This window comes from Miniopterus schreibersii (assembly GCF_964146895.1).
Source record: "Miniopterus schreibersii genome assembly, chromosome: 14".
Classification (NCBI taxonomy): domain Eukaryota; kingdom Metazoa; phylum Chordata; class Mammalia; order Chiroptera; family Miniopteridae; genus Miniopterus; species Miniopterus schreibersii.
The window spans coordinates 38210456-38238119 of NC_138114.1; the positions used below are offsets into that span (position 1 = coordinate 38210456).

At 42.3% G+C, this 27664-nt stretch overlaps 1 protein-coding gene across 1 annotated transcript in view; it reads right to left on the reverse strand.

Annotated features, from left to right (window-relative positions):
• Positions 1–27664, reverse strand: part of HPSE2 (heparanase 2 (inactive)) — a 408005-nt gene that overhangs the window by 16676 nt on the left and 363665 nt on the right. The window contains exons 10-11 of the mRNA XM_081158111.1: positions 9279–9424; positions 2307–2453 (exon numbers count right to left, since the gene is read on the reverse strand). Coding sequence (XP_081014237.1) covers positions 2307–2453; positions 9279–9424 — 293 coding nt within the window. The remainder of the gene's footprint in view (positions 1–2306; positions 2454–9278; positions 9425–27664) is intronic.

Sequence of the window (27664 nt, forward strand, 5' to 3'; positions counted from 1 at the left end):
AGCTAAGAATCAGCAGACACTGAACACAGAACCTGGCCCCAGAGGCTTATAAATGAGAGAAGGAGACACCAAAGACTGAACTCACTTCCTAGCATTTCCTTCCATCCTTTCCTGCGGCCTCTGCTGCACCAAAACCACACCCTTCCTGTGAGAGCCCCATCCCAGAACCACTGAGGGCTCTTGCTCTTATTAGTAGTTATTGAGCAGAGTGCGGGATGTGGCAGTGAATGTGTGCATCTGGCAGCTGACAGTCTGAGATGGCACAGCGCAAGTCAGAGTCACCAAGGTCTAGAATGGGGGAGGTGGAAAATTAGCAATAGTTTACAGGAGAGAAACAAGTTTAGAGAAGTGAGCGAAGGGCCCAAAATTCCACAGTGGAACACTTGCAGGGTTATAGCTGGAATCTGGGTCTGTTGAGTTTCAATCCCAAGCTCTCTTTAATATCATATACGTAAAATCCTATGTGGTACCTGTATTTACACTTACATATGTACATGTATGCATAGATGCATAAAATTTTCATTTGTAGGAGGCTTCATTTCACCCTTATGTTCTAATTTGATTCACACAATAAACCGTCTGACAGGTAAGGGAGCTGAGGTTTGGTCACACATACAAATGGTAGCAACTGGATTCATATCCAGGCCTTCTGATTCCAGCTCCCTCTTCTTCCAATTTCGATACATTGTTATTTGACCTCAGTGGCTATTACCAAACCCTTCTTCAGGACCCCTGTGGAACTGCCAGGCATTTGGTCAGTTCCTTCCACGTGGTACACATGGTCTTCCTGACACTGGGCAGGCTCAGCGCCTAATCTCTTTGGTTCCAGAGGACCCTGAACTGTCACTGCTGAAGAGTCAGTCCCTCCACCAGTCATGACTTTTAGGTCATTACTGATGGCAGTGGGAACTTAACCAAATTCAGGGTCCTCAGAAAATCAGATCAAGGATGAGAATTTTAGAGCTGTAAGGGATCTTACCAAATATATAGCAACCCTTGAATTTTGCAGAAAAGGGGAAATTGAGGTTTAGGGATTAGGATGAAAGGATCTGCCCAGGTCATACGATTCTTTAGTCAACCAGGACCAAGTGCCTTGCCTAGGATGAAGACCAGGAATCAGCCCCCCAGTCGAGCTGCTGGGAAGTTGAGAGAGGGGATAAAACACTCCAGAGAGTTCCTCTGATATAGGTAGGATGGAGAGGAAAGGAAAGTAGGAGCAGTGTGCATACAGCCAGAAAACAGAGCCAGAATGTGAACCCAGGCTGGAAATACAGATCGAGGGTGGGCTAAAAAACCTCAGTAAGTGACTTCCCAGATTGTGCTTTGCTCCCATTGCACATACAGTTGGAAGCCAAATGCAAGCCACCAAGGTTGCAGTGAGACAGCGAACAATTAAAGCACAAATAGTTGCGGGCAGCTGTGGGAGTGCAAGCCACCTGCTCCAAGTTTACAGCTTTGTTAAACTTGGTAAACATTAAAAATGGAGTGGGAATGCTCCCATTACAACATCCCATTCCCTTCCTGGGAGGCCTCACTTGGGGAGCTGGGGTGGCTTTACCCTTGACCAGGCCCTTCTCACTGTGGCCTAGAGCTGCTTTCTGATGATAGACGTCAGCGTTGTCAATAGTCGCTAGGAGAAACTGAGGGAGGGAGGGAGGATCGCAGAACCATGTATTTATGGAGTTTGAAGGGACCACAGAGCCCCTGCAATATAATTTCTCTCCTGTTGTTCAGATGAGAAGATTGAGATCCAGAGAGGTGATGTGCCCAAAGTTACAAAGTTAGGGGCAGAACTAATGTTTGGTATCTGAACTTTTCTGATCCTTTGTTCAGTGCTTCTTTCTCTAAGCCCCACGAGGTTTATAAACGATGCCAAACAGGGAGTTCTAGCACTACAGAATGCGGTAGCTGGCAGGGGCGTGGTTCTAACCACCGGTGTCTTGGGCTGCCCATGACTAGGGGGTGCTGTTGGCAGTTAGTGGGCAGGGACTGAGGATGCTACATAGCGTGAAATGTGCTCATCCTGCGTAATGAAGACGTCTTGCCCAGATACCAAGAGTGACCTCGCTGAGAAAGATTTTGTCCATCACTTTACATTACAGTTGAGAGGTCCACGCCTAGAGACAGGGAGATTCTTGAGTAGGGTTCCAAATACTATTCTTAAACAGTATCCCCTGACTCCATGCTGCTGAGCCCGAGTTAATTAGCAGTACCCTGGGTACCTTCAGCAAAGGGGCAACTCTAGATCCCTTCCCACCCAGCTCTTGCTGCCCCTGCACCTAAACTATTTCCAGGTCAGCACTTACTTGGACTTCAGGCCCTCCTGTCCATAGGGCTGCAGCAGATACTGGTGCACAAGCTTGTCCCTGAGAGTCCCAGCCAGTTTGATTTTCTTTCTTGATCTGTGCAAGTTGATGATAAAAAGTGTAATGGACCCTCGAACATAGTTGTGGCTGAGATTCAGAAAGAGAAAGAAGGAAAAGATAGAAACAAAGTAGTCAATTAGATGCTTCTAAATAATGTACAACCGCATGAAACAGGACTACCCCAGGACAGGGCACTTATTTATGGTTCTTGGCCACCCTAGACCTTCAAAGACAGGAAGGGCTTGTTATTGTGGTTTCCTGCAAAGAAGATGCTCACTTCTCACTGCACTGCTTTTGTTTTTGTTTAAATATATTGCAATGGTTTGAGAAAACAAAATATCTTTTTCTGAGTACGGAAGTAAAACATGCTAATTGCCAAAAAATAAAAATAAAAAATATAGAAAAACATAAAAAAGAAAAAGAACATTCCCATAATCCAAGTATTTTGAGATATAATAACATTTTGGTAAACATCCTTCCAGTGTTTTTCAGTTTATTTAATTCAACAAATATTTACTGAGTATGCGACACACACATATATTGTTCTCAGGTTTTACATAATCGGGATCACACTGTTCACAGTTTTTCACCTAGTGAACATCTTAAACATGTCCCATGTTATTACATGATATATTCAATTCTACTTATAGGAGGATGCTGAATTCTTCAGCATTAGAAACGTGGCATAATTTATTTAACTAACGCCCTACTTTTGGGAACGTAGGTTGTTTTCAACTGTTTGCCATCATAAATTACATAATGAAGCACTTCATTGCACCTAAACCTTTTCACATCATGATTATTTCTGATAGACGAAGTCTTCGGAGTTGGAAACATTAAGGACAAGAGGAATGCACATTGTATGATTCCTCACCAAATCTGCTTCATTCCCAGTGGTGCCCCTCCCTGTGGAATATTTTCTGTCCTGGCTCTGTTGAACCTGAGAGTGATCAGAAGATTGGCTTTGGCCAACGAAATGTGGGTGGACATGTTAAGACCTCCGGGCAGAAGCTTTGAGAGCCAACCCCTGTTTTGCCATGTCCCTTTTCTCTCTGCCAGAAGACTGGCAATGTTTTTGCCAGAGGGGCCCTATTGACCTGCATCCTGGCACGAAGATGATGTGGAGCAGAGCTGCAGCTGAGTGACAGGCAAGCGGTGTGAGTGAGAAATACATTTGCTTATTGAAAGCCATGGATATCTGGAGGTCCTTTGTTATCATAGCACAACCTCACCTATCCTGACTGATACGCACATTTTGATAATATTGATGTTAACTCTCTAGAAAGTTTGTACCGATTTGCTCTGATTGGCTATGCATAAGAACACCCATTTCCTCATACCATTAAGAACACTGGGTATTAAACTTTCTCAACCCGAGAGGTAATAATGGGATTTCAATGTTGCATTAATTTGTATTTTTAAAAAATTCATAATGAGGTGCAGCATTTTTTTCATTTTGTCTGTTTGGCATTTCATTTCTTTTGTAAACTGACCATGTCCTTTGCCCATTTTCTATTGGTTTACAAGAAACTATTATTTATTAAAGATAGTGATCCTTTGCCTACATGTATCTTACAAAATTTCCCCCAAGTTTTCTTTGACTAATTGTTTGTTTACATTGTATTTGATGTATAAAAGTTAAAACTTTTATGTAGTCAAATTTATTGATCTTTTTGATTTCTGCTCTAGCTGTTTTACCTACCCCTAGGTTATAAAACTATTTACCACTTTGGAATCCTTCTAAACCAGTACAGGATGTTCAGAAGCCTGGGACAACTATATGCCTACATGGCTTTTCAGCATGTATCAACAAAACTATAATGATTTCCTTCTCTCTAGTAGGAAAAAAGATTTTGTTTCTAAGGGGTCCCTTAAGGCCCCATCTGGATGGGTTAATGAGAGGAAACAGAAAAAATGACCTGGTCCTGCCTTCAAAGGAGGAGTTCAGAGGAACTTTGCCCAGAGGAAAATGTCATTCCTTGCAGAAACAGCACCCCTCAGCCTCTGGGTCACTCATCTCTGCTTCTAAAGGTGATAATTAAGAGTTGAGTGGCCAAGGGCAGGTCAATATGATAACTTGGATTGCTTATTGGTCTTTAGTAATATAGTTTCCAGGGCTCATCCCTAGATTTCTTGATTCAATCCATTTGTGACTGGGGCCTGAGAAGCTGCACTTTAAAAAAATCTTTCTGGGATATTTGGGCAGATGAGTTGAGTATGGGAACCATTTGCCCAGAGCAATCCTTTAAGGTTATGAGAAGAATTACCAAAGTATATCCCACTGGCTGTGTCATGATTTTTCTTGCATGTGTAGGTGGGGCACATTATTATGTTCAAAGCTTTTTGTATGCCTAAATTGATATTCTGATAAATTAAATGAAAATGACTCTTCTGTCTGGTCCCCCCTCCTCTGGTCCTTCTTCTCAACCCCCTGAAACATGTGAACTAGCTTTTGGAGCCAAATGAGTTAGGTCAGGAGGGAATGCCAATTTATTTGAGCAAACTTGTGTCACCAGAGCTCTGAAGAAAGATGTTTCTTCTAGCCTATGTCAGCATTTACCATCATTAAAGAACACCAACTATATTCCACTGATGGGCTTTAAGCTTAACTTAGCTGTGTACAGAATTGATGAAGACACTGGTTAACTCTCGCTACTCTGGTTCAGAGTGTGAACGGAAGGAGGTACCAATTCTGCCCACCATGTAATCCTCTTTGTTAACAATCATCAAACAATCTTCTCAAAGGCCAGCAGGGGAGGAGGAGAGAGCCCCACACTTGCATTTATGAGTTTCTCCTCTGCAGAGCCAGGGCATAATGAGGCCTCAGAGACTGGAGAGCAGAGGGTGGGAGGTGGGGAAGGGGTGGGTGAGAGGGAGACCTGAAATTACAGCATCGCTCTGGGGCTCCAGGGAAAGCAGTCTTTTCAAGCTGCTTGGCAATGGCCTGATTTCCATTTACATAGTCCCTCTGAGGGAGACAAACCAGTACTGAAAACCAGCCCAGAGACCAATGCGCAGGGGCTCTCACAGAACTCCCGGGGCCTCCTCAGGTAGGAACTGGCTTGACGACTGCCTCAGCCAGGCCTTCCCTGCTTGGCGATGGGCGAGGGCATTAAGCAGAGGTTTTCTCGCTATGAAGGCACATTTTTGGCTGGGGAGTACAGCACCAACCTGAAAGTACTGTGTTAAAAATCCAGATTCCTGAAGAATGTATATTCTCTGCCCACAGAAAACTAATCTTGGAACAGTGTCTGTTCCCTAAGAAAATGGGGTCTGACTGAAGGTGTGGCCTGCAGGCAATGAGTCCAGGTGGTTTTTGGTTCTCTTAATGAATGTCCCTTTTTGTCTGGTGGAACATCTGTCTTGCTCATGTCTCACTCATGGTGACATTTACCACCAGCAGAGAATCCACGAATCTGGAGTTCATCTTTCTAGCTGTTCTTTCGCTGCCTGAGACCTTCTCTGTGTTGCCATGGGAGAGGGAGGAAGTGAGTCAGGGAAGGGAGGCTGGAAGTGGAATATCTTGGACATAAGAGGTGGGGAATGTCATCTGGGAGGTGCATCTTGATTTCCAGATTAAAAAATAGTCACTGTTCTAGAAATGTCTCCAGTGAAGCTGGGAGACTAGGAAAGGGAAGGGAAGGTAGAGGATGCTTTGGAATCACAGTTATTCTCAGGGAAAGTCAATGTGCTTGAAAATTAGGTTGGTCCATTGTCTCCAAATCTAATTCAAAGTTTTTGGGTTCGGTAAAAGTTAAGCCATGTTCTGCCAAACATTTTCCCTCCTAATTTCAAAGCCCCTGTGTATTTTAAGGGAAATTTAATCCACATGTTTCTGATTCATTTACACTTAACTCATCAAAATATTGTTTTGTAAGAGCCATTTGATGTCCAAGAAGCCTCAGGAACCTTTTTTATGAGTCTTTAAAAAACTTCTTCTGAAAAACAGGAAGTCATGTTTTGCCAATAATAAATGAACTTGAACCCCAAAAGGCTCAATTTTGCTTCAATATCCACCAGGTTCCAATTGGTTCTGAACTTGGCTAAAAACCCCAGTTCCTCCCCAGAAACATACATTGTCTCAGCAGAATGGTTTAGAAAGTGGTTTTTCCCAGTCAAAAAGTATTTGTTCTGTGAACAAAAAGGCCTAAGGCGAGACCTGCCATGCTGCCAGTGCCCTGACTTGTTATCTCTAGAACAGAGAGCAGAAAACACCTGCTGGTGTTGGTATGAGCATCTAACTTTTGCTCCTAAATCTATCATAAGAGACAATGCTCTCCTACGTCAGAAATGACCCACAATGCAAGAGACTGCCATGAGAGACAGTGAGGTATCCAAGCAGAGGATGCATAACTGCCAGGGAGAGTGTAGAAGGAACGTCTGTGTTGTGTAGGACACTGGGTCAAAAGATCGTAAAACAGTTTGCAATATTCAAGGTGCTATTTGCACATACGAGTGATGCCACGGAACTGTGCACTCGATAGAAGGACAAATTACCGGCAAGAAGCTTGGCACATAGCAAGTGTTCAGTACACACTGGAGTGCAGGAGTTGCGTCAGTAGACACTTTCTTTGGGTTGTTCTACTGGTAAGTTTATACTTTCTCACCCAATCCCTGATTTGACCAAGGATATATATTTTCAGAGCACTGGTCAAGACTGAATAGTGTGAAGCCAACATGCCCACTCTGTGACATTTTTGTGACCTTGGCTTTCTTGGCCACAAATAAGTTAAGTGAATCAGTAACATTGCTTCGTGACTGCTGTGGATGAGGGGGTACAGACAGGGCATGTGGCTTCCCAGAGAGATGGGGCAGAGACACCTCTGCTTGTGCCCACCTATCTGGGGCACGTGACACCCCCTGACATGGAGACCTTACAATCTCAGCCAGTGCAGCATATCCCGAGGGCTTTCTTTTATAAGAGGAACAAAAAGGCCTTCACCCCAATTACTACCAGTAGGGTCATGTGTGGAATGCACTAGTACAGTCTTTTCTTTCTTTTTTTTAATGGGGGGAAGGAGGAGAGGGACTGACTGAAGCAGAGAGGTTCTGGAGTGACTCCCCACAGAAGCAGAGCTGGGGAAGCGGAGGGAATTCTGACTCTAGATGATGTACCTTGTTGGAGGCCTCATGCTAGTGAGTGTAGAATTCTTAACCGCTCCACCACACCTTCTTCTTCTGGCTGATGGGGCGATATCAAAGCAGAAGGCAGCTAAGACTCTCAGTCAGAAGTAATGTCTTAATGCCCTACTTCTGCATTCATTCATTCATCAAATATTTACTGAGAACTCCTTTATGCCAGTCACTATATTATACATCAAGACTACAAAAACAAATGAGACTCTGGCCCTGAGTTCAGGGTATACTCGGAACATTAGTGACACCTTCTGTGAGAATGTAAAAGAACGTCGGGTGAACGCTGGGATGAGATGACGTGAGGAGCCCTCTGTGAAGACACTTAAGTCCTGTTAAGCTCATGCTATTGACATTTTCCTCCCCAAGTCCTCAGACCAATAGTATAAAGGCCACAAACTGATGTGCTTCCCCAAAGAGACAAAAGGTGCCAAGAATAATTTTTTTTCTCTTGAAGCTGGGAGTCCACCTTTTGGGTGGTTACTTCAGGGCCAGGGTGGAGACAAGGAATACAATGTTTCCTTGTGTGGTGATCAGATAACTGCAGGCCAAGGCCGTAAAGAAGTCACTCTCTGTCAGGTATTGGATTGAGCTTCCTGTTGAGCAAAAGGGACGTTGAAAACCTCTGGCCTCTGCCCAAACCAGCCTCCGATCATCCACAATAGTTACTTGTATCTCAAGACAAGACAACTGGCCCCTGGCCCCCTATGCTCAGAGTGATTCTTTGAAAAATCTTATCATGATAAATTAATTGACTTGGCTCCTCTCTCATCAAGGAAGGGGAAGGAGTGTCTGTTGTAACCTGAGCGTTGGGGCTCTTTGTGCTATCCACTGCCTGAGATCAGCCCCTGATGGGCCTGCTGGAATGAAGGTCTGGCTGCAGACACTCACCGCCCACCCCCCAACCCCATTTTTCTGCACTAAGAGAAGAATTCTCTTCTCCAGGGCTGCCTACTCTGCTCCTTAAACCGGAAGTGATGTAAGAAAGCCATTTATGGTCTGAGGGGCTTTGCTTTAGGCTGAGTTTTAAGTTTTTACCCATATGATCCTCATGTTTTAAAACATTTTATCTGCCAAACTTTGCCTACTGATAATTATTTTCCTGTTTGTTTGAAAGACAACTCTAATGACAGCCAGTGCTTCAGATCAAAAAGAGGATGACTGCACATTACCATGCTGAGCTGTCCAGCCCCTAAAACAGATTTAACCTCTTAACCCTTAAAATAGCTGAAAAGGGTTTTGAAATACTGAAAAAGCTCTAAAGCTGACATTACTACCTTTGGGCACACTTTTTATCTTGGGGACCCGTGGTTTGGGACGCACTGGTCTGGGCTAAGTTTTCAGCAGATAGCTCTCCAGCATGTGTCTTAGAAAAGTTGACTTACTGTGTCAAGCTCTGCTGGTGGATCACAGAAACAGAGTTTATGTCTCTTGCCTTGGTTTAGCCAGAGGCATACAAAAGGCCTCTTGGGCATTACATCAACTGGCACAGAGGAAAAGCTCAGTAAAAATTTGTTGGCTAAAGAAGTAAATGAACAGATGGCATGCACTCTTATTAACATTTTATGAATAAACCCTCTAAGTGTGAGAAAGGGATTTACTTGGAGAAAAGCTATTTATCAGCGATCATTTGAAATCCATGAAGAGCAGGTAGAGTGAGTACTTCCAGAGGCAGTTTTCAGTAAGTCTTGAAGGGGTCCCAAATGGCATGGAATTCTGAGGGGCCCGAAGGCCGAAGGCCCTCAGGTGGCTTTCTGTGCCATCACTCTGAAGACTTACTTGTGGTGGTTTGTGCAGTGAGCGTAAATCCTTAGTTTGTCCCGGATCACTCGGCCTGGCCGTGGCTTCCGCTGGAGCCCGGCCACGTGCACGGCCAAGACTTTGGGGCCGATCAAGCGCTTGTAGAGGAGAGAGAGCCAGTAGTCCTGAGGAGAGCAGAGAGGAGAGTCAGGGAAGGCACATGTTCAGGTGTCCTGAGTACGCACGACACACACAGGCCAGAAAGGACTTCTCAGCAGGAGTAAATCCGCCCAATGCGGCTCACCCTGTAAGCACGGTCACCCCGATGAAGCGCTCGCCCCGGGCTGCTAGTGAAGCCAGCATCGTCTAAAATGGCCTTTACATCCTAGCGGGCCACTGGAGCTGGGGGGACTCAGAGCCAGCCGCATACAAGCAAATGAGTCAAAGTTTCATTTCAAATAATTAGTTGGGGCCTTAAAATTTTCAGCTTTATTTTCCTATGAGTATACTTTTATACTGGTTTATGGCTGTTTAATTGTAGAATGAAAGATCTCCAATCTTTAGAATTGCCACCAATATGCAAATGTAAAATGTCATTTTCCAAATATTGTCAATGAAGATGGCTAGTGGGGGACGAGGGAGAGGAAGCTGCTCCAGGTAGGAGATCAGAGTACGATCCCAGGGCCAGAAACAAAAACAAGAATGTTTGCAAACTATGGTGCTAATTCTGGATCATGCTCAATAATTCTAAAATAAAAAGAATAATTGTAAACTAAAAAGAACGAGATGTTTTCACCTTTAACTATTCCAGGGTCCATTTGGAACTGATTAATAAATATTCAATCTGTAACCCACACATGTATTTGAATTTACAAAAGCCTATTACCAACACCTTAGTTTGTATTGTATTTGTATTACCATATTTTGTTTTCGTATTTGATATAAATATAAAATTTGCATTTGCATCGTGTAAGTGCTTATCACCTGTTATGGGGTAATGACTTCGGCATTTGTAACTCACCATGTAACACGGGGCTTTCTAATTTGTCTAGGGGCTCCCCCACTCCCCCACCCCACCCCACTGCAATTCTGGAATTCAGTGAAATGCTATTCAAAGTCTTTAAGACATCAACCATGTCCTCTCAGCCTTCATCTTTCCAGGCAGAAGCCTCTTAATAATCTTATTATCTTTTCTTGTGTAGCCATCAATAACACCAGCTGCTTAAAAATGTCTGGTGAGTTGCATAAATCAGAACAAAGTCTCAAAGCCCCCTTGCAACCAGAATAGATCCAAATCTGCCCTGAGTAGTGGGCTCTAAACCCTGCTGGACCATTTAATTAACTTTAAGTGGCCTTAGGATGACTATTACATACAGCCTCCTATTATTTAAAATAGCAAGTATTTAATTATGGTCAGTCATACAGATACAAAATCTCATTGGTTCAATTTGCTCTCATTTGATTACAATGTCTATGTTTTTGATTATTGCTCTGTGATGTGTTTTTCACAGCTACTCATATTTCCAACGAGATGTGTACCTTTTTCTTACTGATTTCTAATGTATCTTTTAATATGAGTGGTGAGACTCCTTTCGAAAGTATGTGGAGGAAAAGTTCTGTCCAAGCTTGTAGTTTGCCTTTTATTACTTTTTATGATTTTTTTTGACATGAAGAATTTAAAAAATTTTTACAGGAAAATATGCCAATCTTTTTCTCTCAGTTTCTTCCTTTTCTTTTATTCTTAGAAAAAAGATAAAGCTTAAGTTATATTTTTCTAGTTATTATTATCATTTTAAAATTTCACCTTTTGGTTCACTGAAGAATATTTTGGTGTATGATACTAGCCTCATTATTTTCTGAATAATTTACTGGTTGTTGTAGCATCATACAGTAAATAATCTATCCCTAAGTCCAATTTTATCACATACTAAGTTTTATATACATGTAAATACGCTCGATGTTTGAACTTTCACCAGGAATGTGTCGATGTGGGCTTCTGCATTAATTTGCTGGTATTTGGGAGTGCTTTTGATAAGAAAGACTAAGGACTTTCTCCAACCTGTGAGAATGTTCTTTAAACACAGCCTTCATCTTATTTCTTTCTGTTTGCTCCAGTCTCTGTTTCAGGAGTCTGTTAGGCCTCCACCCTCAATTCTGCACAAGTGTCATCTCTTTTCTGTTTTCTCTCTGCAAGGAGAGGTCTCAAGTTTGTCCTGCACATTGCATGCCTATGTTCTCCACGATCTTTTCTGTCATTTATTACAGTTCTACTTCCCTTGTAATCTTGTCTTGTCTCATCTAGCTTACCTGATTGGTACTCATTTAATATTTTTTTCCATTCTGTGTGTACTATGTCTATTTTCTATATACAGGAGAACATACGTAACTTACATGAAAGTACTGACATATGAGAACCATCATCCACCTTAAAAGCTACAGTAACACCCACACTGTTGCATCTAGTTTTCTTCCCTTTCCCATTTTTGTGCTTTCCATTCCCTTGGCTATTATTTTAATTTTATCCTAAGCAACATATTGTTTAATTTGTTAGCTTTTAGAAAGTGGTATCATGCTGTATGTAATTTTCTATGGCTTACTTTTTTCACATTATGCTTCTAGGATTCATCCAGGGCGTTACCCCCGTCCACAGGTCATTCGTTTTCAATGTTGCATGCTTCAGTGTGTGAACATACTAGTGTATTTATCCATTCTTCTGCTGACGGGTTTTTGGGTTGTATCCAGATTTTTGCTGTTATGAACAATGTGGCTTTCAACATTCTTGTTCCTGTTTCCCAAAGTACAGGTGAAGCAATCTGGAGGAGCATTACTCCAACTGTGATTGGAGACCAGCAGCAGCCTCCTCACTGCGTGCTTCGTAGAAACATAGATTTACAGACTTTATCCCAGACCTATTGGATCAGAATCTCCAGAGGTGGGGCCTCCAGACTGCATGGCTCTCCAGGTAATTCTGCTGCTCATTAAAGTCAGAGAAGCCCCGTAGCCCCGTTCTACAGCAATACCTAAGAGTAGACTCGCTGTGCCCTGCACAGGTATACAAGCATTCACCTCTACAGGATAGTGCCAAATTGCTTTCCAAAGTGATTCCAGTGACTCCAGCTGATGCTTCCTTCAAGCAGAGTCTGAGTTCCCCCTGATCCACATCCTTGCCAACTCCTGTTATTTTCAGGCTTCTTAATTTTTGCCAATCTAGTGGGCAAATAATGTCTAGCTCTTTTTATATGCTACAAAGTCCTTCCTTATGTCTAGTTCATAAAGATATTTTATATTTTCTTTTAGAACTTTTACTGTTTTTTCATAGTTATGTCTTTAATCAGTCTAGAATTGATCTGGTATATGGTGTGATGTAAGTATCTAATTTCACATTTTCCCATATGAGTAGTCAATTATACCAGCATCGTTTATTAAATGGGCTCTCCTTTCTTTAGTGATCTGCAGTGCCCTCTGCATCACACACCAAGCTTCCATATATCTGTAGTATCTTTCTGGGCTCTCTATTCTGCCCTATTTTTCTGTCCTGCACCAATACTGCACTGCTTCGATTACCATTGTTTTGTATGTGTTTCGAAAGCTGGCAGAGCAAGTCCTCCTGTCCTGTTCTTCAGTAGCAACTTTGCTAACCTGGGCCTTTACTCAGTCATAGACATTTCAGAATCAGATTATCAAGTATCTAAACAAAATCTACCGAGACTTTGGAATTTCATTGAATTTACATATCGAATGAAGAGAATTGATATTTTGATGACATTGAGTCTTCTTATTAACAAATATTAAAGGAGCTGAAAAATGAACTCCTTCCACTCAGGGATCTATCTTCCCTCCCTCCCTCCCTCCCTCCCTCCCTCCCTCCCTCCCTCCCTCCCTCCCTCCCTCCCTCCCTTTCCTTCCTTCCTTCCTTTGAAAGTGCAAGCTCAAAATTAAGTAATCTTTTCTATTAAGAAAGTATCCTACATCTTGACAATGAAAGCAAATCTTGAAAGAAGAAGAAAACATGGAACTTTTCAATCCAGAGACTGAGATCAGAGCGCTTTCACTTTTAGAAGCCTTCTATTCACCACTCAGCAGTAAGGAGGGCAATAAGGAGAATCCAGAGTTAAGGCCCAAATGTGCTCTGTCAGCAGGTTCGCTGCTTTTCCACTTTCAGAGAAAGCGCTTTTGAAGTGCTTCCACACCCCTTTCTCCCTGCCTATCCTTTGGATACTGTTTGAAAACCATTTGTGACGGGTCTCTTCACTCTGCTTCCAAAAGTGTACATCAGTGGACAGAAAGCCTTCATTTCCCTGTCCCTGCCCCACCCCGCTCCTGGAATTCAAGGAGTGTGCGCCCAGGTAAAACGTGCTCTAGGCAATAGCCGTGTGTTTCTTGTACGGTGCAGGCCAATGTTTGCTTTTTATTTTTTATTTTTATTTTATTGTTATTTTTTTAAATAACCTCTATTGATCTCAGAGAGAGGAAAGGAGAGAGAGAGAGAGAGAGAAACATCAATGATGAGAGAGTCATTGATCGGCTGCCGCCTGCCCACCCCCCACTGGGGATCCAGCCCACAACCCAGGCATGTGCCCTGACCGGGAATTGAACCCCGATTGCCTGGATCCTAGGCCAATGCTTAACCGCTGAGCCATGCCTGGCCGGGCTGTTTTTTATTTTTTAAAAATATCTATTCACACTTAGGCCACACATGCTGTTTAAGCACACACATCTGTGATAAAATTGTGTGTACAGGAGTACAGCAATAGGCGGATAAACACGGAACTGTGGAGTCAGAGCCACCTACGTGGAGCAGGGAATCATGAAAACAGGGTGAGAGCTCACATTTTGATGGGCTTCCTGGCAATGCTGCAGTTTTGGGGTTGGGTGGTGGATCCGCAGCTGCTGACTACGTCATTTTGCTTTAAAGTAACACTCAGGTGCAGATACTCTTTGAATGTGTCAAATTACACATTAAAGGGTAGTAAAGAATAATTATGTCTGCATGTGTTCATCAGAGCTCCCCTCTGAAGATGTCATCATTGACCCACACATAGGCTGACATCTCTCTGAACTGATGGGTTTATGGTGACTTGCTCTTAGTTTAGCATCTCTTCCCTCAGGGGCCTAGAGGATTTTGGCTGGTCAGTCAGTTGATGGCAGGTTCAAAACCAAGGTGAGTGTGAAATTTCCACCTTTCCTTAGCTCCAAAAACCCTGTCAGTCTCCTCTCTCGCCTGTCTGCTCTCAGCTCCCTCCTCCTGCTCCTGCTCCATCTCCACCCCCCTCACCCCCTGCACCTCTCTGGCCTGTAAACCAGCTCTTAGCTGACTCCAACTCCTTTTTCTTCCTTCCTCCCTCCCTCCTTCCCTGCACTGTCCCTCCCTCTTTTCTCCTTTCTCACTCTTTTATTTTACTACAAATATGTGCCAGTTATATAACCATAAATAAAATTAAACAAATAATGTGATCTCTAAATCTCTCTTAAGGTAATGGCATGAAAAAACAGAAAAAATTATCTTTATGCATAGAACAGATAGGAAAGAAAAAAGAACACATACATCTCTAACAACAAAAGAGAACATTGTATGAAAGATGGAATATAATGAGAAGATTCAGACAATAAGAGTCATCAAGAAGGAAGGCAAATATAATGGTTTTTTATGTCAATAATAAAAAAATCTGCAGCAAGGAATGCACTGCAATTTTCACAGGACAAAGAGAGACACAGACATTCTTTAAATGTATCAGACATGAGAAGAGACTGAAGAAAAATAGTGTCCATTTAATAGTTGGAAAGGGAAAACTAATAACAGGTGACACTGAAAAGACAGAGGTTTTAAATCTTTTCTTTTTCTTGAGGATTTGTCAAAAAGTCAATTGTCCGAAAGCTAGACAATGCAATATATAGAGTAAGTTGAACCAAAATAAATGGGAAAAGAGAAAGAAACTGACAGAAGGTTGCAGAATTCACTGGATGAATCACTGAACCATGTGTTTCTTGAGGTCTAAGATTATTTACCAGGCCTACAGCCCGTGCTTAGCAGAGTGCCTGGCCTGCAGGAGGTGCGAGAAGTCAAATAGGAACGCGGACCATGGTTCAGGCTCTGTGCTGGGCATTAGGGACACGGTGGTGAATAAGGCACATGCCGTTCTTGCCGTCATGACACTTATATCTAGCAAGAAAGAAAGGCCCTAAGCCAGTGAGTGAGGCAATTTATTTCAATAGTACAAATGGTAATGGAGGAATCTATGAGACAGTATGATAGAAGCTGTGCCCCCGTCTGGGGGTACGGGGCAATCAGGGAAGGGGTCTCTCATGGGGTGACATTTAAGACTGGAGGAAAAGAGGGGAGGGGATAGAAAGGGTCTTGGGCAAGAGAAAGAGCTTATGTGAAGCTCTGACGGAAAAAGGCGTTTGGAGTGTTTGAGAATCTGAAAGCCGACCAATTCAGCTTGGAGATCAGCAAGTGAATACAGATGAGGATGGTAGGTCCAGGGTGATACAGGCCTCAGGGGTTTAGAATCTGCCTTAAAATAAATGGGAAGCCACTGCAGAATTTTAAGAGATAAAGTGACATTATTCAATTTACATTTAGCAAGTTGACTTTCACAGCTGCGCAGAAAATGGATTGAAGAAAACCATTTAGGAGGCTAGTTAGAGGAAATATGATGATAGTTTGATCAAGGCGAAGAAATTAAATTAGAGAGAAGACCAGGGACTTGAGAAACATTTAGGAGATAAAATTGATTGGACATGATGATTGATTGGATATAGAGGACGAGCATTAAACAGAATTCGTAGCTTTTTAAATGCTCAAATCCTTAATTCCAGAGGATGGGATGGCTCCTGGCAGCATAGCAGCAAGAGCTGTGTTTCCCTTCTGTCCTCAACACCACCTCCTCCCAACCCACCCCCCAGCCCATGAATTCTCAGTGAGATCAAGTTCTGCCAGGGATAAGTAGAGAACATACCTAAAAGAAAAAAATCAAACAGTGTAATAGTAATAACTAACAAATGTGCACTGGTTAAATCTTTCCTAATGTGTCCCCAGACTTTAGTTCTAAGGTTTCGTTTTGTCATTTTTTATACATATGAATCCAGTGCATATTTTTGAAATGTTTTGTCTTTATCCACTTACGTTACTCATTATTTCTCACATTTGCTATTTCCATTAATCTAGAGCTGGGCGAGGGGGCCCTTGCTTTAGAGAGCCACGCTCTGGCCCACCTTCCGCTGCACCCCTCTCCATGGGGTAAGAAGTCCACAGAGCCAAGGGCCCGTGCCTCTTTGTAGATCATGTTCTGCACCCTCGTGACCCCAGAATTCTCTGCTTAGGTAGTCCCTCGCTTGTTGCCAGGACCTGTGTGGACCTCAACCTGGAGTCTGGCTTCCCGAGAGTGGGCCATAGCTCTGAAGTTTGCACCACTGGTCTGGAAAGGTGGCAAGGGGAAGCTACTAATGGAGGTGGAGCAGGCCTTGGGCTTGCCGACTAGGTTTTCCACCCTGCGTGACCATCAGACCCTCGATGATACACTACAGAACTAGGGGTCCTGGGAAGGGGGTCCTGACCAACTCGGTGAGAGCTATGAATACATTCTTTCATCCTACAAGCATTTTATGAGCACATATTAGTGGTATGCAAGGTATTCTGTTCAGCCTGGGTGATACAAAGACGAACAAGACGTCTTCTTGTCCTTGAGGAACTTTGGGGCCAAGATACATGTAAACAACTCTCTGTGAAATGAGGCTCACTAAGTAAACCCCACATGATCAGGAACCACTTGTACTTTGGGAATTCAGAAGAGGAAACAATTAATTATGACTCGAGGACTTGGGGAATGCTTCACAGAAACAAAAGTGGAGAAATAATTTGCTTACAGTAGAAAGATATATACTCAAACCCTGGAAAGTTATTTACTATATCCAAACCTCAGTTTCCTCCTAGGGGTTTAATGAGATAACACACCTGGAAACATCTATCACAGTGCCTGATATATAAAAGTGTTCAATAAATGCTGCTTATTCTTCTTTATTCCTTGAAAGATTTTTTTGGCATCATGAAAATAGTTATCTTATAGTATGTACACAGTTATGCTTCAAGTTGCCCCAAACATAAACTTAACTGGTGTGTGTGTGTGTGTGTGTTTCTGTGTGTGTTTTGGAAAGTTTAATGATGGCTGGAAGGAAGCTCCTTGAGATCAGGGCTTGCCTTTGCATCCCTAATGCCTGTGAATAATATTGGTATTCTGGAAGTGTTCTTTGATTGAATTATCAAATAAAGATTCATCCGCTGATGCTGGTGGGCGGGTTTCCAGGGCTGAAGGAGAGCTAAAAGATAACTTTGCAAGGTTTGAAGGTCATGGTTTTCCTGAGCACTGGTAGGCCTTACTGCAGGTGCCTAAACCTGTTCAATTTCAATGTTTTCTGCTTCTGGGAGGTATACATGTCCTGAAGTGTGTCAGCAAAAAGACAAATATTTTTCCTCCATAGAACCTCTTGTCTGACTTCCAAAGTTACAAAATCCAGTTAACTCTAGTGGGCACAAATGCTGACTAGTAGCCACTCTTCATGCAGATATCAACCTGAGAGAGCCAAGGAGAAATGAAGTGGTGCATCACCGTGGGTGTCTGCACCAGATGAGGCCATGTGCCAGAGCTACATGTAAGGGGGAGAACCCTGCTGCTCCCACCCTCCACAGACAGGGAGCTGCAGGGCAGACCCGGGGAGTTTCCATGTGACTACAGCATCTTTGGAAATACTAAGAGCTACAATTTTCCTTTCTGCCCTTTCTAGAGGGAATGAAACCCCCGCAATCCCATTGTTTGACCACCTTACTTAAAACTGTCAAATGGCTTCCGATTGCTTGCAAGCAAGAGGCTGAGACCAGTGGTTTTTATAGAAATTGGGCCCTAAACACCTTGGCTTTCAGGCTCAAGGACATTGATTTTTTCCCCCCTCCCACCATGGGCAGGGCCTTCCTGCTTCTCTAATTACCTCCCACTCCCTCCCACTCCCATCCCCCTCACCTCCCACGGTTAGTTCACTCTTATCTCAGATGCTAGCTTTAGGGTCACTTTCCCAGGGGAGGCTTCCTGGACCACCCCTGGCCCCTGCCTGAGCTAAATCACATTTCTGTGTTATGTGTTCTCAGAGAACCATTTCTTTCTCTTAGGATGCTTGGTTCAGTTTGTATTTGTACATTTATTGGCAGAATTTCTGAATCATATGTCTCGTCCCGTCTAGACTATGAATTTCATGATGGGACTGTGTTTCCTCACTGCTGTATTCCCAGAGCCTAACATAGCACCTATTTTCCCTTTGGTCTGGTCCCCTGCCCCTTGCTTTTCTTACCCATCTGTAGATGGACTTCAGGTGATCTACTTGGAACAAAATTACAGGATTTTTCTGTACTCAGCCCCATCAGTCCCAGACCTAAGTAAGGGTGGAGGGGCACCACTGAGGAACTTCTGGCCCAATACAATGAGATGATGCCCAGAGGACCGAGTGGAACTGCAGCCCAGGAAGCCTCCAACCTAGAAATTCAGGCGGAAGGGCCGTCACACAAGGGGCACAGGAGCACTGGTGTATGAAGTGAGAGAAGCAGGCACATGGCAAGTGAAAGCAATCACAGGCCTGCACGGAGAGTCTGCAGAGGCTTGCCTTCGTCTGCTCCCCGGGGCAAGGGAGGCGACGGTGCCTGGCTTCTACATGCCAGTGGCACAACTGAGAGGTTTGCTGTAAAGAATGCCAAACTATACGATTTTGACAAGGGTTACTTTTGAAAACAATGCATTTGAACTACTCTCGTTTCAACGACTTAGATCCTGATGGGCCAACGGGCCAGTGAAACCGTTCCTGGTGCTCGGCATGAAGAACGCACTGTGGGAAAGTGTGGCGGCTCCGCACAAAGCCAACAGAATTACCGGCTGACCCCGCGGTGCCGCTCCTGTGGTGTGTGTGCGTGCGTGCGCGTGTGTGTGTACATATGTATGTATATGTATGTATATATATCTCCCAAAGAACTGCAAACAGGAACTCAAACAGCACTGCAGCAAAGCCAAAAGGCGGAAACAATGCAGGTGCCCACCAACAGATGAATGGATAAACAAAACGTGGTCTCTACATACAACAGAATAGTATTCGGCCATAAAAAAGAATAAAGTTCTGATACATGCTACAACATGGAGGAACCTTAAAAACATTATGATCAGTGAAGTCAGACAAATACTGTATGATTTCACTTATATGAAATATTAAGTATAGGTAAATTCATAGGGACAGAAAGTAGAATAGAGGTTACCAGAGGCTGGGGGATAGTTATTGCTTAATGGGTAGAGTTTCTATTAGGAGTGATGAAAATTTTGGAAATAGATAGCGAAGACGGTTGCACAACATTGTGTATGTACACAATAGCACTGAACTGTATACTTAAAATTGGTTACATTGGCAAATTTTATGTTATATATATTTTACCACAATAAAAAAACAATGAATCACCAGAAATAACCTTTTTTTTAGAATAACTTGCCAAAATGCATCAAAAGCCTTAAATTGCTGCATACTCTTTGGCCCAATAATACCAATTCATATCATCATTTGCTGAGCACCTGTTATGCACCGAGCAAATAGAAATAACTAAGACAGAGTCTCACACTTTGAAGAGCTCATAGTTTAGTTGGTCTCTCAGTAGAGTTTTTGAGCTAACTCTTAGAGCCCACCTCTTCTCTCTTAGTTGAGTCATCCTTTGGGTGTTGGTAGGCAGAGGGGTGTAAACTCCTGTAGGTGTGAGCAGATCCTTTCTCTCCCCAAACTTACCCCCTTTTACCAAAGCTTTTCTGTAACAAAAGTATTTGTGCAAGTCATGAAAGTTAAGTGCGCATGAGGTACTTAGAGAAGAGGCTTTATAATAACGCATTTCTCATCAGGCTACAGAAGCCAAGCTAGTGGAGAGATTTCTGGAAGGGCACTTGGAGAGAAACTCATTTATTCCTTTGTTCATGGTGGCAAAATGCGAGCACTTTTCTGATTACAAAGAGTAGAACTGAGTCTGTGAAGTCAGCCACAGATAACCACAGCTTTAACAGGCCAACAGCAGGGTCAACCAGCCCCAGAGGCAACATTTTCTTGACAGCCTCTCTGACTAGCTCCGGGGATTCAGAACACAAAAGTGAAGGTGGTCTCCACCCAGACAGCTCCAGGAAAGTCTGTGGAGCACTGCACTGCCCACAAGCTATTTTGCAGCTGTTTCAATTAAAGAATTAAACTGTATCTGAGTAGCAGCAACATCCATGAGAGCCAAATTGGATTTCTCCTTGGAAAACAAGCTACAGACCACATCTTTATTGTGCAGACACTCATTAGCAAATATGTAAAAAAATACCAGTCAGAGAAAAATGTTTTCCTGCTTTGGAGGCTTTTTATTTTATTTTTTATTGAATTTATTGAGGTGACATTGGTTAATAAAATTCTATAGGTTTCAGGTGTACAATTCTATAAGACATCATCTGTATATTGTATTGTGTGCTCACCGCCCCAAGCCAAGTCTCCTCCCATCACCGGTTACCCCCCATACCCTCCTCCCCGCCCCCCTTTACACTCTGGAGATCACCATACTGTTGGCTGTGTCTATGAGTTGTTGGTTTTTTTTTCTTAATCCCTTCACCTTTTTCACCAAGTCCCCCAATCCCCTCCCCTCTAACAGCTGTCAGTCTGCTCTCTGTATCTGTTTCTATTTTGTTTGTTAGTTTATTTTGTTTATTAGATTCCACATATGAGTGAAATCATTTGGTGTTTGTCTTTCTCTGCCTGGCTTATTTCACTCAGCATAATATTCTCCAGGTCCCTCCGTACTGTAGCAAAAGGTAAGCTTTCCTTCTTTTTTAAGGCCGAGTGGTATTCCATGGTGTAAATGTCCCACAGCTTTTTATCCACTCATCTACGGATGGGCACTTGGGCTGCTTCCAAATCTTGGCTATCATAAATAATGCTGCAATGAATATGGGGTGCATATATTCTTTCTAATTAGTGTTTTGGTAATCTGCATAAAACTTAAGTGCTCTTATATTAACATTTAAGTCTCACATGCACAACATAAAGATGGATGGCACAATTCATGCTAATTATTTAAACTTTAATTTTTCTTTACTTAGAACAACATTAAGTGGCAAATAAAAAATACCATAAGTCAAGAGAGAAACTGGCAAAAAGAAAAAAAGCTTTGCATTTTGTACCTTTAATGCCACTTTTTGAAGTTGAGGTACCACATTTTAATTTTGTATGGGGTCCTACAAATTATGATCATGCCTACAAATTATGGCATGATCAGTCCTTGCTTATCTTATCAACTCGACAGGACTACAATATCCCTTTCTTGTTGTATGTTTCACAGGCCTATACCACAAAATGGGGTGGGAGTCCAGAAAACACAAGAGAGACTTGCTGGGAAGACAATTCTGAGGGAGATCCAAAGTGGCTTTTGACAATGAAAGAAAAGCGGAGAAGGAGAAGGGAAGATGGCAATTGCTAATTAAGGGAAAGAAATGGATCTTCCTCTGGTGAAAACTGAGTTTGATGGGTGAGACCCACAAGTTGCAGAGAAAGCAAGGCAGGCTTTTGGCCATAGTGACTGACATCTTAGCTCTGTGGCTCCAGATCTCAGAGGGCAGGAAGAGAAACATGGGGGTGCTTGGTCTGGGAGCATGTGAACTCAGAAGGGCGACACTGGTAGAAAGATTCTTCACTATTTTATCTCCATAAAAGAATTTGAGTATTTGGCAGCACGAGGGAAGCAGTGTTGGCAGCTTTTAACACCAGCCATGAATAATATTTCAGTGTAAAATTTTTGATGTAACTCTCCAGTAAGAGCATCTATACTAGGTTAGGTGCTCCCATGAGTACAAGGCAAAATTATATGAAGATCTGTCTAAGAACGCATCATCTAAAATATAACTTTTCTAATATTATATACCCTTAGACATCACACAGAACAGGGATATGATGATTGCCACCATTATACTCAGGCAAAAGTCCACAGTCTCAGAAGCTAGAATTTCTATTTCTAGCCTCCTAATATGATCCGATTTGGAAAAATGTTATGTGTGCTACTTGAGGACCTGGGGCTGAGGGGAGGTGTAGGAGACTGGGTGCAACAAGGGAAATGTCAGCTCTGTCAGTATGGTGGTTAGAAGTAAGGTCTAGACAGAGTCTTTGTCTTTTACTGTAAGCAATTTGCATGGGTGATAAAGAAAAGCATTGACAATTCTTATAAAGAAAACTTGGTGTGGCTGTGAAATAGAAATGTGCATAAGTCATTTATACATAATGTGCATAAGTCATTTCTCTCATAACATAATAACAAACACATGTATCAGATCAACTCTGGTGTTTTATTTTGATTACAACACTAATTCTAATATTAAATTAAACTCTATAGCATGGAGTTTAGCTCTAGTCATGGGGAACCAGTCTCATCCCCAAATCACATTTTCTTGGTTCAGATTTCAGTGCCTGTGCTCATGCAGCATGGCCATCTGCTCTCAACTTCAACAATAAATACAGAGAACATTGTTTCTGAAAGACCTGGATGCTAAAACACAGAACATGGTCATCATTAAGTTTACAGACAACACTAATGGAAAGAAGGGCGGGTTAGGAATTCCAAATAGGAATAAATTCAGGGTAGAGGCCTGGAGAGAACATCTTAATCATAAAAGTGAATGATGGTGAAGGACCGCCTTTCCGTGGTCAGGACTAGATTAGAATCAGGGCTCACTGGGGGTGTGGAGATGAAGCTGGTAGAAATTCTGGGGTCTAGCACTCTGGAAGAGGACCTGGCTTCCAACGATTCTAATACCAAAGTCAAGTCCTTTGCAAAGATTTTCAGTCAGTTCACCCTGGCTTGGAGAGGAGTGGAGACCTCAAATCCACTTGGGAGTCTGTACAGTGTTGATGTGATTTAGGATAACACTATCCTAGGGTTTGTATAAAAGGGGGGTGGATGGTTTCTCTCTTATCTTTACTCCTTCCCATCCAGCCCAACAGGGGTCCTTTCATTTCTACCTCCTGTTACATCTCCCAGCTGTTCCCTCTGCCCTCTTCACTGCCACTGACCTGTTCTGAGCCATCACTGTTTCTCATCTTGTCTGCAACAACTTTTTGTCTAGGCTCCCTGCTTTCGCTCTTTATAATCCATTTTTCACAGAACAATTAAAGTCATCCTTCTGAAACTTAAATCAGATCATATCTGTTCCTTGTTAAATCCCTTCACTGGCTGCCCATCGCTCTTAGACTAAAATCCAAGCTCCCTATGGTGCTCTGCACACTCTGCATGATCTGGCTCCTGCTTAGCTCTCCAACCCCATCTGCTCACAACTTCAACAATAAATACAGAGAACATTTCACATCACACTTCTCCCAGCTCACTACACCTCGCCTTCTTTGTCCTGTGAATCCTACAGACTCTCTCCCTTTGGAGGCCCCTGCCCAGAAGTTCTCCCCCGGCTCTTCTGGAGGCCATTTCATTCTCTTCTTTCAGATCTCCTTCACCAGATTTCTCCAGACCTTTAATGAATTTTTCACAATCTGTAGTAATTATCAATTTATCAGGTTACTTATTAACTGTCTCTTCCCTGGAAAGACTCTGAGCTTCTTGAGAGCGAGAGGCCATGCCTGCTTCCTCATAGCTATATTCCCAGAACCTAACAATGTGAGCACAAGGCTGGGTTCAATGAATATGTATTGAGGAATTAAACTTGTCTCCTGTCACAAGGCCACTGCCATGCCCAGCATATTTTTAAAAGGCACTTCTGAATCCTATGGTCATTCCTGGGGAAGGTATCTGCAGCCAGAGCTGAGGAATGTACCTGGACAGTGAAATTAACCATATTTTCCAGCTCCCACGTTGCTTATCTGAGGCCCTTCAGGGTGGGACAGATGAGTACTGTGCACGGTCAGGTGATCTCTGAACCTCTGAACCTTCTGTTACAGCAGTGGTAGCTTTGGAAAAAACTTATTTTTTTCTTTTGTGCACTTTCCACCTCTATTCTCTATGCCTGGGAGGAAAGCCTCCAATTTATTATCACCTACATTCTCATGAAGGTGGCTTTAATATCTGCCTTCTAGATCAAGAAGGACGATGACAGAGACAACTTGAGCGGTTCCTCTGCCTTGGCAGCCCCACAGCAGGCATTCCCCTGTCCAGCCCAGAGCCACTCATCGCTCCCCTGCGCTTTGCCCTCCCCCCCTCCCAGCTTTAGTTCCTTTGACTGGCTTCAATTCAACACACTCAAGTCTTGAAAGCTGAGTTTATGCTATATAATTCCAGATACTTATATTCTCTGAGTCATGTGATTCTATCAAAAAAGCATATGATGCAAGTTTTAGAGGGCATTTCCAGAGGCACAGCTGGAATTTAAAAAAAAGAGTCAGAGAGCAAGAGGAACAGTACTTTGATCAACACCCATTCCCCAGGCCACATGGTGATTCCATCAGTGGACCTAAGTGTGTGCAGATCAAACCGTGAGAGCCAGTGGACAACAGACACCCAATTAGTTATAATAACCTTTGACTGGTAAGTGAAAGGAGAGAACTATGAAAACATGGACACCCAGAAGGAATTTGGGGACCAAACCACTCTGAGTTTCCCATCTGATGTGTCGGCTGGAAGTTCAGGCCCTCTGAGTGATGTGCCGTGTGTTCATTAAACTCGGGGAGCCAAGTGATTGGGAGGCAACAGTCCCAAATGAGCTTTACAGTAACTGTGAATGAAAAAGGAAGGCCATATATTTTTAAGAGGAAAAGCCATATAAATCTGACAGCTCCACCCTATTCAACAAATCCCAATCATCTCTAGCCAAACCACTCTATTTTCCTGACAGAGACTTGAACAGTGGGAAGACATTGTGAAAAATAAGTGGTAATAACCGCAAACCTCTTATGGTACACCCTGGGCTAGATTCTAATGTCTTTGGGTCCATTCAGAGCAAGTTAGGTCACCTTCCATATTTAAACACACACACACACACCGTTACTTAACCAACACACATGCAGCAACAACTTCATATACACAAGACGAATTATGAAAGTAAATATTTTATTTCTCTCCTTAAATTGCATTAAATTTTTCTGTCTGTTTTGAAACTTCTGAGTTATTGGTCTTAATATTACTATTATTCAATTAGTGCTTTTGTTTTTATTGTGTTAAAAGAGACTAACAGGGATGAAAACAGTGTTTTAAAAAAGTTTCCAGCTAAATCAGCAATCTATTGATCGAAAGTGATATCTATCAACATTTAATACCCTTGAATCAGTAATTTCATTTTTAGGTATGTTTACTACAGACTTACAACAATACACACAGACATCCATAACCATTCACTTTCTCCATTTTTGTAGCCAAGCAGCTGAATGTAGCTTTAGAAAAGCACACAACAGGCAGACAAGTTTCACTTTAAATATGACCCCTTACCCCAAATGTGCTCTCAGTGTTACCTACGACGTGATCCTATGAAGTTTCTCTACTTTCTTCATCTAGATTGCTTTTCTATTTCTGAGAGGACTATTTTGTACAGTTACTTTCCGCTCAAATCCTCTTCTCCACTCACGTCCCTCCCTCTCAGTCAATGACCCTGCCTTATTTTTCAAGCAATAAAAGAAACCATGATTTGGAAGCTCCTTTTCTTCCCATCACCCAATCTCTGTATGGTTGCCTCTGTGGCCTACACTTTCTTCCTGTGCAAGTGAGAAATGCTGTATCTCCTAGAGAAGGTTAGTCTCTGTCGTCTTTCATCCTGTTTCTCTCCTACATAGTCGATCCTCAGTCTTTCACCTGGCTTTAAATACACTGACAAATTTATATCTTCAGTCCAAACATCCTTTTTGAGCTCGACTTGTGACTGATCTGCATACTCAATACTCCACTTGGATGTCTCCCCAGCATCTCAAAATTGGCATGTTCAAAAGTGCACACTCGATTCATCCTTCCCTTGCAAACTTATCCTTGCCTTAGTCTTCCTGATGCAGTGAATGGCTCCTCATTAGCTGTCCAGGTTTCCCTTCTTCACTCCACATCCATTCCCATTACTCATGTCAGTTCTACCTTTTAAATATATCTTGAGTTTCTCTATCTCTGTAACCACTAGCCTAGCCAAAACCATCCATCATCATCTTGCCTATACTACTAAAAGTGTCTTTCCTGGTCTCACCCTTATCCAATTGTAATCTATCCTCCACAGAGTATCTGAGTAGTTTTTATATATCTGTATCTGTGTCTATATCTGTATATATCTATATCATCTATATCTCTATATATCTATATCTATACCTGTACCTGTAGCTATCACATTATTCCCCTGAATAAAATTCTCCAGTGGCTTCCCATAACACTTCAGATAAAACCCAAACTCCTTACCATGACTTACAAGATGTATCATGATTGGTCTCTGCCTACCTCTCCAGTGTTATTTCATGCCACTCTCTCTCATCCATTACCTTTTAGCTACATTGGCTTCTTTTCAATTCCTTCAAAATGCCAAGTTCCTTTCTATCTAGGGCTTTGTAATGCTCTTCCCTATGCCTGGAATGTTCTACTATTTCTGGGTCCCAATTTAAATGTCAGCTTGTCAAAAAGTCCTTCCTGGCTCTGCTGTTCAGGTAAGTGTTCCCAGTTAACTTTTCATTAGCACACTCTATTTCCCTCATAGCACTTATCACAGCTTGGAATCATATTATACCCGCTGCTAGATTGCAAGCTCCAAAGGATATTATTCAGATATGAATACTTAGCCCTTCCCATGGCAAGTCACACATAGAAAGGTCAATAAATATTGATGAATATTTGAGTAAATAAGTGAATACAAGAATGTTAGTTATAGCATTATTATAATAGCAAAAAAAAAAATAACTTAAATGTCTATTAATAAGTGAAAGGTTATATAAATGATGGCATAATCTTAGAATACTAATAGGTAGAACAGTTTGCACAGAGATAGAAACCTGCCCAAGAGGTAATAACAGAAAAAAGCAAACTGCAGAGCATGGTATTTAAAAAGGTTTATGCCAAATATAAATATATAATTGCATATGCATGCAAAATTTCTAAAACTAACATGAGAAACTGTTATATGAGAAGCTGATACTTCTGTTTAGAGGGAACCTTTATGTCCACCATACAGCTTGAATTTCTTACCATAATTATGTTACTTTTATAATTAAAAAAAAATTTTAAATAAAAATAAAAACATATAATAATTAACAAATACTTAGCCAAATACTGTGTTACTGCTCCAAGGGCTAGTAGGCCTTGCTTGCTAGAAGTTATCAGGTAAAGAACCCATGTGTAAGTAGCCATTTTCATTAACTGATGGAGACCTGCTCTGCTTTGTTCCAAAGAACTAATTCAAGGTGTTTACAAATAACTGTACTCAATGTGACAGTTGGAA